The sequence below is a fragment of the Urocitellus parryii genome, chromosome 6, assembly GCF_045843805.1.
Source record: "Urocitellus parryii isolate mUroPar1 chromosome 6, mUroPar1.hap1, whole genome shotgun sequence".
In the NCBI taxonomy this organism is placed as follows: domain Eukaryota; kingdom Metazoa; phylum Chordata; class Mammalia; order Rodentia; family Sciuridae; genus Urocitellus; species Urocitellus parryii.
In genome coordinates, this window is record NC_135536.1 from 63,956,690 (window position 1) to 63,972,758 (window position 16,069).

At 47.4% G+C, this 16,069-nt stretch overlaps 1 protein-coding gene across 1 annotated transcript; it reads right to left on the minus strand.

Moving 5' to 3' along the window:
* Positions 1 to 8,804: 8,804 nt before the first annotated feature.
* Positions 8,805 to 9,489, minus strand: LOC144255332 (non-histone chromosomal protein HMG-17). The gene has a single exon (XM_077799783.1). The coding sequence runs from the start codon at positions 9,388 to 9,390 to the stop codon at positions 9,118 to 9,120; it is 273 nt and encodes a 90-aa protein (XP_077655909.1). The 5' UTR covers positions 9,391 to 9,489; the 3' UTR covers positions 8,805 to 9,117.
* Positions 9,490 to 16,069: the final 6,580 nt, after the last annotated feature.

Here is a 16,069-nt window from a genome sequence, read left to right on the forward strand (position 1 = left end):
GCCAAATGCTGACTCCTGGACTCTAGATTAGAAAGGCCACTCACTGTTCAGTCCAGGATGTCACAGCCCTAGTTTTGTCCTAAATCCTGAGCTCTTTGAATGGTTTGTTTTGGTGATGGTTCCCAGAGACCTCTGGGGGTTCCAAACCAGAAAAAAAGAGGCAGAGGAAAGAGAAAGCGCCCAGGGAAATGCAGGTAGTGGAAGCTGCTGGCCACGCCCACGCTCTTCACCTGGTGCAGGCCAGCTTTCAGAGGGTAGGGGTTTTCAAACCCCTGCTTCGGCCTTCATTTGATAAGCTTTCTGGTCAACTCACATCCACCTGATTCTGCTGACCTGGAGAAGGATGAAGAGACTGAGTGTCAGGGACCCAAGGGGATGAAAGGGGATGGGGGAGGACCGTGGGGTGGTCATGCGACCCAGGGTCACCAGCAGCTTAAGACTTCCCCTTTGTCTCCTGGCTCCGGCCCCATGTTTGAAGGTTTTAGTGATTTCTCCCCACCCCCACCCCCCCATGAGGCAAACAGATGTGGAGAGGTCTGCAGTTCTCAGGGTTCAGGACACAGTCACTGGCTGTCCCTGCACTCACAGACAGGCCAGCTACTCGGTCACTTAGTAAAATGGCTAAGCCCGGTCAGGTGTGGGGTTCAAACCCCCCTGCACTTTTGCCGTGAAAGGATGTGTGGGCTGAACCGAACAAGAATGAAAAACAACCGCCTCCCTGCTCTGTCTCTGCCAAGTCCCCATTGCAGGAATTTCAAGGCACCTTAGGAGGCCATGCCTGTAGCTCTTCCACAGCAATAAAACGCTCAAGGACACGGTGGACATACTGTGGATATGAGCATGTGGTCCACTTAGAGCCCAGAACCAGAGGGGACCTCACCACTCTGAAAAGCAGATCCCTCAGCTTCCACTGCTCGGGTTGAAGGGGAAGAGCGCAGCGCCACAGGAAGGGCACAGCTGTTAGCTTCCTCAGCGCCTTGTTTATTCAACACTGACAGTCTGAGGAATTTCTCAGAGCCTTACCAGGGGGACAAACAAAAGCCTAAAGATTACCCTAATCTCCCTTAAATAAAGAACCTGCCTCAGATCTAGCCCATCCACAAGAATAAGCTGCTGCCTAATGATATGTTTGCTCGCTTATGCAATAAGTGGTGGCCATTACGATTTTGCACAAAGACCTGCTACCTGCCTGTCTTAGCATGTAGCAGTCACCTCTAAATGCTACAAGGAATGGTACCCATTTCCCTAAAGCAGTGGTTCTCACAGGAAGGTCTAGGGGGCACTGGGATCTCTGAGGTCCTATCAGGGTGTCCACAAGGCCAAAAACTATTTTCATAATCATACTAAGATGGCACTTGCCTTCTTTACCATGTTGACATTTGGGGAAATTGCTGACGCCAGACTATACTGGCAGCCATGGTATTCTTCACTGCTACAAACTCACAGGGAGAAAAAAAGCCAGCTTCACTTAAAAATGTTCTAGATGAAGCAAAGTTATAAATTTTATAAAAACCTTGTCCAAATTACACTTAAAAAAAAAAAAAAAAAAACTATTCTGTCATGAATTGGAAAGGAGGCATCAAGCCTTCCTGGTGCACCCTGCAGTGTGAGGCTGTCTCTGGGAAAGCCTGTGGGTGAATGTTGGGTTGTAGGTGCAGCCAGCCACTTCCAAGGACACCATGTTACCACAAAAGCACCAAATGACCGCAGTGATTTAGACTTGGTCAATCATTTAACAAATGTTTTCTCAAAAATGAAAAAAACCGAGATCATCATTTTAAGAGAGATCATTGATAGTATTTACTGTCCAAATAGAAGTTTTGAGTAAAAATTAGGTTTTGAAAACTTGTATCTGCCACAGTGAGCTTAACAGCATCCCAATGCTTACAGACATTTCTGATGAGATCAGTGGTGATATTAAAAAATATGAATTATTAGCTTTCATCATGGCATATATCAATAGGGAAGATTTGCATAATGTAATGAAGCAATAGTTCCCAAATGACCCATACACAGTATTATAAAATCACGCATCGGCAAAAGATCTACTCAAAGTATAAGTCAGACGCAATGGATTTTAATGTGACTGAGTACAAAAGTTCACTGATACAGTTTCAGACTCCACAATTGCAACAAACCTTTAATAAGCTACCATTAGTTGAGTTTGTGTAAAATGTCAAAGATAAATATCCATAATTATCTGAAAAGGCCATTAAAATATTCCTCCCTTTCCCAACAACATATCTATGGGAGGTTGGGTTTCCTTCACATACTTCAACCAAAACAACATTATCACAGCTGATTGAATGCAGAAGTTGATATGGGAACCCAGCTGTCTTCTATTAAGCCAGACATTAAAGAGATTTGCAAAAATGTAGAAAACTGTCAGTCTTCTCACTAAACTTTGTTTTGTTTTAGAAAACAGTTATTTTTACATGGAAACATATTGTTACTTGTAACTTTGAAATCAATGAATTTTAATAAACTATTTAATATTAACTTACACATAAAAAAACAAATATTAAATGAACTAACAAATATTAAGATTTTCTGTTTTAATTTTAATATGGTAGATTATTTAATTGTCTACTGCTCCATAGCAAAGTACCCCAAAGCCTATTGGTTTAAAACAACAATCATTTGTTCTCTCCTGTGTTGCAGGGCCCCATGAATTCAGGAGTGGCTGGGTGCTGCTCTAGCTCAGGGTCTGAAGGTTTGTCTGGTGGTCAGTGGATCTGCCTTCAAGATAACTCGCTCATAAGCCGGTCTGTTGTTACTGGCTGTTGACTGGAGGCCTTGGATTTCCTCCATGCAGGTCTTTCCCCAGTGTACTCAAAACAGCAATTGATCTTCTCCAGAGAGAATCCAAGAGACCCAGTAGAACCTGCAGTCCCTTTTATGACCCAGTCTCTGAAATCACACACCATCACTTCTGCTGTTTTTTGTTTGTCATATAGACCAGCCCTGATTCAAGGTGGGAGGAGAATACACATAGGCCAGAGTACTAAGGGGATGGAGATCTTTGGGTGCTTTCCTAGAAACTGGCCAGGACTTATCAATAGAATAACCCCCATAAACAAAGGCTGTTTGGGATCTTCAATAAAATGTGACAGTATTAAAGGAGTTATTTAGGCCAAACATTTGAGAGATGCCAGCCTAAAGAAATTGGTCTATATCTTGAAAAAATGTTCAACTATTAATTTATTTCCTTTATCTTTTTTTTTCATAGTTTTTACCATCATTCAGAAAACGACTTGTTCTCTTACCCTCCACGAGTCTGGACACAGCACTTGTATCCTGTTTCTTGCACACTTGGTTTACTGAGGATTCCCTTCTGTCTTTGGCTCTCCTCAGAGCCCTGACATGTTGGGCTTTTTCACTCCATGGTGCCTGGGCTCCCCTCAGCTCTAATCATTCAGACTCCCTGAAAAGTCTTTGTCTCAAAGAGTGTGTCACTAGAGGGCCGTTCAGAAGAGCCGCTGTGAGCCAAGAGCTTATGGACGTTGGAAAGACAGTAGTGACGTCAACAGACCAAGGTCCCTGCCCTCGTGGAGCTTATGATTCCAGAAGCGGGAAGACAGAAACAAGAAGCATAAGGAGGCAAATGTATTAGAAGGTGACAGGGGACAAGGGTGGAGGCGGCCAAGGGGGGAGTGGACATGAGGGGGTCAGGTGGTGGGGCCAAGGTACGGGAAACTTTGGAGATTAACGAGGATGGTCAGGGTCACTGAGGAGGAGAAATGTGCGTGAAGACTTGGAAAGGTGAGGGAACGAGCCCAGTCCCTGAGGTGGACACACATCTGGTGTGTGTGAAGGAAGCAAGGAGGCCGAGGTGACTGGAGAGGAATGGCAGGGGAGGGGGGGAGGGAAGGCTGGAGCGTTAACAGGAGCAGATGATTTAGGGCCTTGGCGGCCACAGTAAAAACTATGGCTTTTAGTCAGAATGAGATGGGAGCCATTTGGAGGCCATTTGGAAGGGTCTGAGAGGGAGGAGAATGTGATCTGATCTGGCTTTTGTGTTGAGAATATATTTTAGGTCAAGAAGAAGGAGACCAGCTAGTGGAAAGGAGAAAGAGGAAGACTTAAGAGATTATTGTAGGTGACACGAGAAGAGACAGTGGTGGCTTAGACCAGGATGTTGCCATTGCCGCTCCTGAGAGTGGTTGGATTCTGGACAGCCCCCCTTGGGGGCTCTGCAGTGGGGGCAACTATCAAGGATGACTCCAAGGTTTTTGGCCTAAAGGGCTGGAAGTGTGGAGCTGCCTCACTTGAGAAGAGCAAGTTATAGGTGGACCAGTTTGAAAGAATAGAATTAGAAAGTTCCATTAGACACAGGCAGTCGGAGCTGCTCCCAGAGTTTTCAGAAAGACCCCAGTTACACTTGCCCTCCCAGGTCCTCGTAGTGCCTGCCCAGGGGCAGGGTTCTTAAGGCTGGGACAGGCCCTCTACCACCTGCTTTTTAGGAAACAGTGGAGCAGATCACTCATTGTGTGAAATTATATTTAAGGGAGTGGAGGAATGTTGTTCTCCAGCCTCCCACTCTTTTTTCTTTGTCTTTCTTATCGGAAATGAAAGAAAACAGCCCGAGGAGATAGGATCTCAAGTCTAGAAATCCTAGCAGGTAATTTGGGAGTTGAAAACAAATCTCCCCTGAAATGCATTAAGCAGGTGAAGGGAATTTCAGCCCCAACTCTTAAACCACACCTCATCCTGGCCTGGCAAATAACTTCCTTCCAGCCCCAGGCAAATCCCAGCTCCCACCACCAAATGCCTGTAGTTAATAAACGTTCCACAACAACAAAACTCAAAAGTGAAAAAGGGAAGACTGATCAGGGACCAAGATACTGAAGGGCTGCTTGAGAGCCTCTCTCAGGGAGCTGCCTCTCCAGAAGGAATGTTTGGGAACGGACTAGAGGCACAGGACTGGGGTGCCAAGGCCCCACTTCTTGCCAAGCACCGGAGCAGGGTAAATATCTGACTGGAGTCAAAATGGTGATTTTTTGTGATCAGACTCGTCCAATTCTTTCAGTAGAATTTCATCATTTTATCACTAACCATGGTCAAAGTTTTCAAAATGGCTAAACCTAAACCCAGTCAGGCACAGAGACTCATGCCTATAATCTCAGCAATTGGGGAGGCTGAGGCAGGAGGATCTCAAGTTTGAGGCCAAGCTTGGCAACTTAGTAAGACCCTATCTCCAAGGCAGGGGGTGGGGGACAAGGAGAAAGACCCTGTCTCAAATTTAAAAAATAAAGAGCTAGGGATATAACTCAGGGATAGAGCCCTTGCCTATTTATCATGTGTGAGGCCCTGTGTTTAATCCCCCGGCAACACACACCAGCGTACACACTGAAAGGCTAAAATCTCTGGAATCCTTTACATAAGTCAGGCTTCCCACCAAGTAAGGAAGGACTGGAATTCCCAAATGCTGGTCTAGATAAATCACCTGAGGGTAGATAAGAAAGTTCTCATGGGTCCAGGGAAGACTGAGAAAAATAAGTATCATTTTTTGCTATGGGGAGTGCACTCAAAATTACCTATTATTCCCATTTTACGTATCAGAAAAATGAAGCTCAGAGAGGTTGAGTGACTCGCCACACAGTTAACTAGTAGCAGAGTAGCACATGAAGATTCATATGATATCATGGCAGCTACCATTTGCTGAGATAGGCAAAGTACCCTGTGCTTCATGCATGTTAACTTACTGGATTCTCTTGGATTACTTCCTTTTTAAAGACGTGAACTGTCCAACAGAACTTCCTGCCATGGTGGAAATGTCCTATATATGTGTTGGCCTCAGCCCCACGTGCTAAATGAGACTGAGGAACTAATTTGTGTGTGTGTGTGTGTGTGTGTGTGTGTGTGTGTGTGTGGTGCTGGGGATTGAACCCAAGGCCTTGTGCATGCGAGGCAGTCTACCACCTGAGCTATATCCCCAGCCTGGGGAATTGAATTTTAAATTTTATTTCATCTTAATGGATTTAAATTGGACAGCAGTGTTCTAAAAGCTAGTGAAATGACAAGATGAAGACAGTGTCCTGGGGGCACAGTGAACCCCAAATGCTCACCTTTCCCTTTCCACTCTGCCCACCCCTGTGAGGCGCCTGCATTTTGCAAAGTGAAATAGCCTAGAAAGGAAACTGACCAGGCAGTGTGCAATCAGCTGAAAATAAAGCCCGACCCCAGGAAAGGCTGGGTCTCTGTTGGAGCCCACTTCTTCCAGTGTGTCTGGAGGTTCCAAGAGAGGCTTCTTTAGGGCCAGACAAGCCAACTGGGGGCTTGAGACCCTACACCGGTGACTTCCCAGAGCCTGCCATGGCCCCGTTGGCTGAGGGTTCTGTGACTCACCAGTCCCAACCCTGCTATTTAAACAGCAGCATTTCCTTTTTCTGGGCTTAAGACTAATCAGTAGTGGGGTGGTGAGCCATCAGGCCCAGCCTCACCGTGTCAAAACATGTAGCTCTCCAAGGCTTCCACTTGAGGCACCGCCCATGAGGCACAGCTACCATGTGCCATATGTCTGAGTGCAAACATTTAACCAAAGCAGGGCCACTGTCCCCTCGGCCTCTCTACAGCCTTTGAGTGTTCATCTCTGCTGCATTACTCTCCTGCTCCGAAACCTCCAAGGACATCCCATGATGGTCAGAACAGCGTCCAGAGTTGCCACTTGTATGGCTCTTGCCTGCTGCTCTGACCTTACGTGCCTCCTGTCTCTGTTCATTTACTCTGCACCAGTTCCTAGCTTCCTTGCTGTTCCCCAAACATGCCAAACTTGTCCCTGTCCCAATCCTCTGCACTTGATATTCCTTCTGTCTGGAATGTTCTTCCTGGATTGAACAGAGCTCACTCTCTTCATTCAGTCTCTGCTCAAGTGTCACAGTGTGTGACACAGCGCACTCCTCACTGTCCTTTCTTACCCTGCTTTACTTTGGGCAAGGCACTTATTACTAGTCAGCTCTCTCCTGTGGGGTCAGCATTTGTGGGTTCAACCAGCCAAAAATATTCAGAAAGTTACATTTGTACTGCACATGTATAGACCCTTTCCTTGAGGTGGCATATGCCTGTAATCCCATGACTTGGGAGGCTTGGGCAGAAGGATCACAAACTCAAGGCCAGCCTCGGCAATTTAGCAAGACCCTGTAAAGGACTGAGGATGTAGCTCCGTGATAAAGCACCTCTGGGTTCAATCCCCAGTACCAAAACCAAAAAAAGAAACAAAACAAAAATATAGTATAACACTATGTACATAGCATTTACATTGTAATTGGTATTTAAGTCATCTAGAGATGATTTGAAATATGCTGGAGTATGTACATAGGTTATACACAAATACAGCATCCTTTTATATAAGGGATCTGTGCGTCATGGATTTGGTACCTGCAGGAGTCCTGGAAACGCTCGCCTGTGGATACCAGGCACTTCTCTATGCTTGGTTCACTTGCTCGCTGCCTGTTCCCTGCACAGGGATGTAAACAGGGAGGAGAGCCTTGTCTTTTTTTACCCTGTATCTCAAATAGAGTCAGCCACACAGGTGCTCAGTGAAACTTTGTTGAAGGAATAAGTGCATGCATGGATGAGTGCAGGGTAACTGATTACCCCGAGTGCAGGGGGCAGAGGGAGGCTCAGGCTTGGCTCACTCTACACAGATCAGCACTTTCATGATTTGGATGCTGAACCCTGAGAAACAAAGAGATTTGCTGGTTTAATTTCTTTTGCCCTGGGAAAGTTAAAGATCACAGATAATCCAAAACCCAGTGCCAAGTTCTCTGATTTATAATCGAGGAATTATTCCCACAGAGGTAAACAAGAGCAAAGGACTGACAAGTGAAATGGAGGAGGAGAATGATGGGAAACAGGCGGAGAGACCCGTGCAGTCTGCACAACTTCAAGGGTCTGACTTCCCACCGAGGCTCACTCAAACTTGGATCCAAAGAATTCCTGCTGATCTCCACTCCCAGAATCCTGTGGACAATGCTGCCCCGGGGGCTGTTAGGAGTAAGAGGGCTTCAGGTGGGGACAGTCGAGGAGAGGCTCATCCCTATACAGCAGTGACATCTGCACCCCTCTAAAAGTCACACCCAGAATGGCAGCCATTTCCCAAGGATGGCCTAAACTCACAAATGTCACGAGAGTTTCCTAAAACTTGGATTTTCAGGGTAAGGGATGAGTGTCATTTCCTTTCTGTGTTCCACAGAAGTGTATCTTCGCAGTCTACCTTTAAAAACTTTAAAGAAACAAAATTAGTAGCACCTAGAAAGTTTTTTTTTTTTTTTTTTTTTTTTTTTTTTTTTTTTTCCAAGCCAAACTGTATCCAGCTTTATTAAAGATACTTTTCATAAACAATCATGGTATTTCAGGCAGGACATGGGCAGACAATCGTTAACAGTATACAACAACTTTCAAACTCCCTTCTTGAATGGACTACCAAAATCAGAAAGCCACTATAAAACCCAATGAAGTCTTCATTTGATGCTCTGAATAGGGAAAGTTTAGAGTGAGGGTTGACATTTCACATTTAGCATGTTGTTTAACAACTTTTCACAAGCCGACCCTGACTTTCAGGAAATGAAAGGAAAATGGCAAAAATTATTAATCTGAAGATCCACAATCTAGAAAAGGAACTGCTGCTCTTCTGAGGGACACTATTCTCAATGACGTCACTGGAAAGTCCAGATTGCCCCACACACTGGTAAAACCAACTGTTGGGAATCAGGTCCCAACAGGTTTAGGGGAGTTAAGTCTATGCCAATGGCAGAGAGGGTCAGGAGGACATACAGATGAGTTTGAGTTTTTCCATACCTCAAGGCATTTGTGCCAAGGTGGCTATGTGTGCCAACATCAGGGAATCCCTTCCTCTTAGGAACAAAGAGGAAGTCTCTCAAAACTAGAAGGGAAAGGTGTCTTCCCCCACAGCAATCCAGCTTTGGAGACATTCTACTAGTGACATATGCTCCTTCCCCCCCAAAACAACAATGAAGTGTTCTGTGTGCTAACAACATAGCTTAAAAAAAAAAAAAAAGTAAAACAAAATTCTGCATTTTTATAAAACTTGATAAAAAATAGTATTTCAAACTGTACAGTCACCAGAAGTACACAGTTATCAAAAACGCACACACTTCACTTGGCATCTCCAGCACCTTCAGCTTTCTGTGCCTGGTCTGTTTTGGCATCTCCATTTTCTGCAGGGTTATTCCCATCCTTGCCAGTGTCAGCTTTTCCTTTTTTCCCTTTGGGTACCTTCTCTCCCTTCTTTGCAGGGGCCTTTTTAGGCTTGGGCTCTGGCTTTGGAGGAGCAGGTTTGGCAGACAACCTTGCAGATCTTCTCTGTGGTTCGTCTTTCACCTTGGCTTTATCTCCTTTAGCATCCCCTTCAGCCTTTCTCTTGGGCATGGTGGCGACGGCGGCGGGACGCAGGCGCTGGACGCGGGGATGCAGCGGCGCGCGGCTTTGGTCGGTCCGGGGGTCGTTCTCGCGTCTTCTTCTTCACACTGCTCACCTAGAAAGTTTTAACACATAGGAGGTAGTAAGTAAATACTGAATAAAAATGCCCAGCCCAAAGGGGAACAGTGGCCTCTGAAGAATGGTCTAGTGAGGCCTTCCATGGACAGAGAGTCAGGAGCCGCGGGCTGCACTCCCTGTTCCAGTTATATAGCTTTGGACATGCCCCAAGGCCTCAGTTTCCCCATATATAAAGCCTGGCTTCAGCGGGCTCCAGTCCCTCTAGCCCCAGCCCTGGCCCCCTCTGATGCTCACATGCCTTCATAGTTGTGTGGTGGACTAGTTCTTACAGGTGCCTACAGAGAGCAAGGCCTGCTCTCTGGAGTTCATCCATTGTTTTTAAGCACCAGAGGTTATTTAACAGCAGTTCTCTCAGAACATTTTTCATGTCATCCATGAAAGAAGGTTCTGGAAAGAAGCCATCATCAAAATAGGAAGTAAAGCCAGGCCGGTGTTGCATTTATCAGATAACGCAGGCTTAACCAAAGTTCCTGTCACCCCCTGTGGTGATTCTGGGAGCTTGACCCAGAGGTTTTCATATTCAGAGCGGTAAGAAATCATCTCTGTGGCTTGTGGGATTGGGTATCTGTTTCTCTCCTTTCCACAGCTCAGGGCTGTGGGTGCCAAGTGAGGGCTCCAATGACCCCTCTCCTCTCAGAGCCTGAGGCAGACACAGAATGCCAGCACTGGCCAGGGCCCTTCCTCAGCACACTTCAGCATTTGACTTGAAGCTGCCTCTGAACTTCATTTCCTTCTGCTCTTAACAGGGTCCCAAAGCACCAGTCCAGCAGAATCCAGGCTCCTTCTTTACCTTTCCCAATCCCATTCACAGGCTTGAGTCACCAGGAAGAGAAGAACACGGGACAAGGAGCCTGGAAGATCCCTCTGGGCCTCAGTTTCCTCAGACAGGACGGGGTGTTGGCTGGCGGCCCCGCCCTCCCTGCCTCCTGACTTCTCCAGCCCAGGGCCAGGGCCCGCCCCTTCCCATGACAGGCCAGGGCTCACAGGTTATGTAACTTCTATTAAAGGCAGGGGCTTTTCTCTTTATTCTTTTCTTCTTAATGATCCTAGGTACTCTAGGAAGAGAGAAACATTTTTATGATCCCAGTAACCAAACAACATAATGAAAATCATGGCAGCCATCAGCCTCGTAAAACCCATGGCGAAAGCGGCCACATTCTCAACAGAGACCCTGGGAATTCAGAGCTCTCTGAAGCCTTAAGTGGCCAGGGCCTCGCTGAAGGCCTGGGGACGCCCGGCTGATGGCTGATGAAAGGATTTTAACGCGCCACTGAAATTCTCTTTTCCAAAATAACCACTTTGAAACCTGTTAATTACAGACACACAACCAGCCCCAGCCCCAGCCCCCCAACAGGACCTGAGGCTTCTACTGGGAGAGTGGGGCTCTGGAGGCTGGTCACTGCCATGGCGCTACACATGCTTTGTGTTGGGCGAATTAGCTTTAGGAAGAGAATCCAAATTAATTAAAACCACATGGCCACTCCCCCACCCCCACCTCCTACTCCACCTCCCTCCCCTGGAGACAGAGGCCAGCGCAGTCTAATTTGGTCCAGTGTTTTTGTTTCCTAAAATCTGTCTTGGGCTCAGGCCATTAATAGGTTACAGCTGATTTTAATCTACATGAATCAGAGACCTCGCTGCTTTGGTTTTAAGGAGATTACAAATTGTGTGTCCCGCAAAGTTGGGATGGAGGGGAAAGGCCCTGGGTGGGGAGAGGAAGGGGAAGGTATTCTGGAAAGCACAAAAACTCTGCTCTCCATTAAGCAGCCGGTTTGAATGAGCCTGCGATTTCTCAAAGCTGGGGGAGGGAGTTAAGAGGAGGTGAGGGTCTTGCTGCTGGGACCCTGAGCAGAGACACAGAGCCTGGCCTGTGAAACAGCATTAAAATCAAGGATCTGGACAAGCAGAGGCCTCAACTCTCCTACCTTCAACCAATTAATTTCCCAAGTTTGGGTTGGGCATCTACCATAAGCTAAAGCAGGGACCAGAAAATCATGGTCAATGCAGCCTCCAGCCTGCTTTTGTAAATAAAGTTTTATTGGAATACAGCAGGGGCCATTTGTTTACATCTATGGCTGCTTTAGTAGTTGTGGCTGAGACCCCGTGGCCCACAAACCCAAACAGTTTACTCTCTGCCCCTCTGCAGTGAAAGTGTGCCAACCCCTGAACTAGACAACTGTGCTAAATCTCATAGGGCAGACAACCCACTTGAGCTCAACAAAGGACAGGTTTCCGACTTACTCAGTTTCCACATCACACCAATGTCTAGGTTCTTTTTAGACATCATCCTTCAGGAAAGTGTCTTTATTCTCATTCAACTAATGACAATAAAAAGCAATGACAACCACCATGCTCCTGAGTTAAGGGTGCAATGTACTTGCCCTGACAACACACATACCCATTTCACAGGCAAAAGAACAGTCACAGAGGCAAAGGAACACTCTCAGGCTAGTGTAGGAAACAGTACAGTTAGGAGGAGGCAGGCTTCTGAAGCACTGAATAATCCTCTGTTGGTCGGATGATACTAACAGAGGGTCTTGGGGTGCCTTAACACAGTACCACTCCCTGTGGGGCCCACAGGCCATTAAACAAAGTTCTTTTGTGAATGGGTCCACAGAAAATATGGTGCAAACCTTGGGGTAGTATATCTCCTTTTTTTAAAAAAATTTTATTAGCTATTGATGGACCTTTATTTATTCATTTATTTGTTTATATGTGGTGCTGAGAATCGAACCCAGTGCCTCACACATGCTAGGCAAGTGCTTTACCACTGAGCCTCAATCCTAGCCCGGGTATCTCCATTTTTAAGGTAAAGATCAGGGACTGGGGATGAATCAGGCCAGGTGTCACTCACTCTTGATAACCACCTTTACCTGAGGCCCAAAGGCTGGTGGGTGTTGGGTGTCCTCCACCCAAGCCTTCTGGGTCCTAGGCTGGTTTCCTCTCAACATGGACCCTAGGTGGCCACCTGCACTCCCCTAGAATGTCTCTAAGGCAGCTCCTGGCCTTCAGGAGCTTCTAAGCTAGCTGGAGCAGAGGCCAGGAGGGGGAGGACTGGGATTCTGTGATAGGTACAGTGGTGGCGGTGCCCATGGGGGGCTTAGGACAGTGTAGGTGAACCTTGCCTTTTGCTGAACGCAAAGTCCTGAGTGATGAACCTCTGGTGCAAACACTGCTCCTTGGAAGTGTCATCAGGCACCCTTCCCAGGCCTTTGGGAGCTGAATACTGTTGGGATCATTTGGGGGACAAGTAGGGAAGTCAAAGAAATTGGCATCCTCCCAGGAGCCAGTCTTGACAGGTAAACAGAAGACACCAGGAAAGCTGCTGCCTTGGAGCAGCGGGGGCGGGGCCACCTCTCCACTGGAACCTATTTCCTTCGGGCTGAGCCTGGGCTCCAGGTGGAGACCCTTCCAGCCAAGGCAGGACATCTTCCAGGGTGTAGTCACAGTGGTGAGCAGCATCTTGGAGCCTGACCTTGAATAGAATCTACAGAGAGCCTCACTAGCTTGCAAAGAATGCCGGCTCCATGCAAGGGCCCCAGGTGACAGGAGGTATACTGGTCTGTACCTCCCTATCTCCGTTTCCACTGCCTTGGCAGGCTTCTTGAACTTTAGGCAGCACCTCAAAGGAATTTCAGAATTCACTGAGGAGTCGTGGGGTCCCACCTTCAGAGTCCTGCCCTTTCTCAGTGGTCTCTGTTGACTAGAGATTGTGACTTGCCTAAGGATGGCTCCAACTGAGCAGGACTGAAGAATCCCCATCACCACAACAACCAGAGCCTTGCCAAGGAGCAGGGCAAAGGCTGGGAAACACCCCCATCAGCATCTAGGGGTTCCCCTCTCCCAGGGACTCTAGAGGCACACAGCACGACACCTTCGGACTCTGCCTCCTAGTGATCTCCCAGAACCTTCCCTGGTACCCTTCACCTCTTGAAGGTTCAGTCTTCAAAGCTCTGTTTTGTAGGGACTTGGCTTCCTGATAGGTTCCATTTCTCTGCTCCATAGAACACAACAGCAAGGGGATGGTTGCCACTGCTTCCTCCATTCTAGACTAGAGGAAGAACAGAGGCCCATGACTCTCACATGGCTCTCAGGAGCCTGGGTGGGTGTGCAGACACCTGCCCTAACAAGGTCCTGAGCTACAATGAGGAGTGATGCTGGCATTGTGTGCCTCTGGTAATGGCTTCGTGGCCCTTGGATGGAATGCAGTATGTCATGGTTAATTAGTGGTCACTGAGCATCTGTCACTAGCTGGGTACCACATGGATGAACATACTGGCAAGACAGACTCTGAGAAGGTCACATGCCAAGGAGTTTGTTTGTAGTGTGCAGCTTCTCCCCATATTGAGATGGTCAGAAATGCTGCTCACATCTATGCATCAGTGAGGTTTGGCCAAATTCCCCAACTTATTGTAGGACACCAGTCTGAGGATTCACCAATCCGGAGCTCTTGTAAAAGAACAGGGCATTTAAGTCAAGGTCTACTCTTCTGTGCTACCAAATAAAGCCAAGCCAGAAGAAAGCACAGTGAAAAAGCTCATAAACACTTCCTGGGGCTGGGCTGACAAACTGAAGCTCAAAGCAGAGCAAGCCAGACGGGTTGAAAACCACATAAACACGCGAGGAGGCAGAAGCTGCCACAGGCCACGCAGACTGGGCCCTAAAATGGCTCCAGAACCATGAAGGGGGACATGATTTAAAAATCAGAGCTCCACCTTCTTTCCCCTCTAAGCACACCCAGGAGGAAACTGTGGGTTAATATTGTAAAGGGATTTCATTTGTCCTTAAAACAAGCAGGGCAGGGACCTCCATCCAATTTCTTTCCCTATTCGCTCTCCTTCAGCTCACCCCTGAGACTTGGAGCTTTTACTACCAGTCACTTTTTGTGTCCTGTGTAAACACAGGACATGCATTTCACAAGCACTGAATGTGGACCAACCTGTGGGACGGGGAGACTGCCAGACTTTTTTCTACCTGAGAGTTTTCACAGACTCTCAAACTTTCTTTCAGCTTCCTTCCTCCACATGTGAACGTGGGCACCTGCCACATGCACACTCCCCTCAAACAACGTCTCCCCAGGTCCCCCCATCCTTGTAGAGATCTGCCCCTCCCAGGCATAGGCGGGCTCCCAGAACGCCCCTCTGTAGTACCCCCACATAAACTTGAGTGTGGAGGAGGGTGGGGACTGCCCTCCCCGTCTCAGACACATGGAACATGTTGCCCCTCAGCATGCCCCCAGCACACAGGAACTGGGGAGCCGGGGAATGTTTATATTCCCGGGTGTGGACACGCACACACGCACGCACACACACAGCCATGCTCCAGCTGGCGGCAGCACGCCCAGACAGGCCTGGGTCTGTTTGCCATTGTTTTTCACTCGCCTTTACCAGGCTTTCATGTAACAGAGGGGAGGTCACCAGAGGTTTGTCATCCCATTTTGTAGCACTTCCTCTGGGCCTGAGCATTGGGAATGGTGGCTTTTTAAAATTGTGTGTGGGTGGCAGGGTAAACCATGGGGGCAAAGACATCCTTCTGATCTCCCACCCGAGTTTCACTCACTAACGAGCACCATCCTGGGCTTTTTGCAGGACTTTGTTATGTGTGGCTCTGTCTGAAACTGGGCTGGGAGGTCAGGCTCACTCAGCTAAAGAATTTCTGGAAGTCCAATGTTGGGGTCTGTCACTCCTTGTTGCTGCAATTATTCTAGGCCCAGCTGCCTGAGGCAGACTGGATCCTCTGAGAGCCTGGAGGGAGGTACCCAACAAGCCAGGGCAGACTGGGGCAGAAACTGAAGGAGATAAAAATGGGCTCCAAGTGGCCACTACCACCCCAGGAACATGGACCCACCAGGAAAATGGGTGCACAGAGGATTCCCTACTCCTCCCCCAACAGCAGCAAATGTTGATGATTCTCTCAGTAGAGCACATACAAAGTGGACGCTGTCTTTGCATAGACAATAAGACTGGCCAATGGACAAATGCATCTTTTTTTTTTTTTTTTAATTTCCAAAAACCAGATGGACTTGATGTTACTGCGTAGCTCTGGACAAGAGGTAATGTCTTGTATTACATCCTTCACATAGTGTAGCTTATGCATCCTGTGCTCTGGGGCTGCTGACAGATTCCTCCCTGTGCCTCCCTGTGGCAAGGGGCTGGCTGGAAGTGCACACACTCTGTTCACACTCTTTGCTGGTAAATTTCACCAAACTGTCCTCCCCACCAGAGTTCTTTTTTTCAAATAAAATCTTGTAAGAAATTGCAGTGCACACAACTGATAAAAGCCGAGTTTCTTGGTTAGGGGATGAGTTTTTTTTTTTTTTTTTTTTTTTGTGTGTGTGTGTGTGTGTGGGTGGGTGGGTGTTCCCGTCTGTTCCTGCTTCCATCCTGATCCTTTCCCTGTCTATACTCAGGGGATTTTTAAAGGGGATTCCTTGGATGCCAGTTTGAAAACCACTCTGACAATTCAGGACTTTTCTCATAATAGTTGTTGAATGTTGGTACCCAAGAAAACACACAATGACAAAGAACTGTTTGAAATTTGGCAGCTCTTT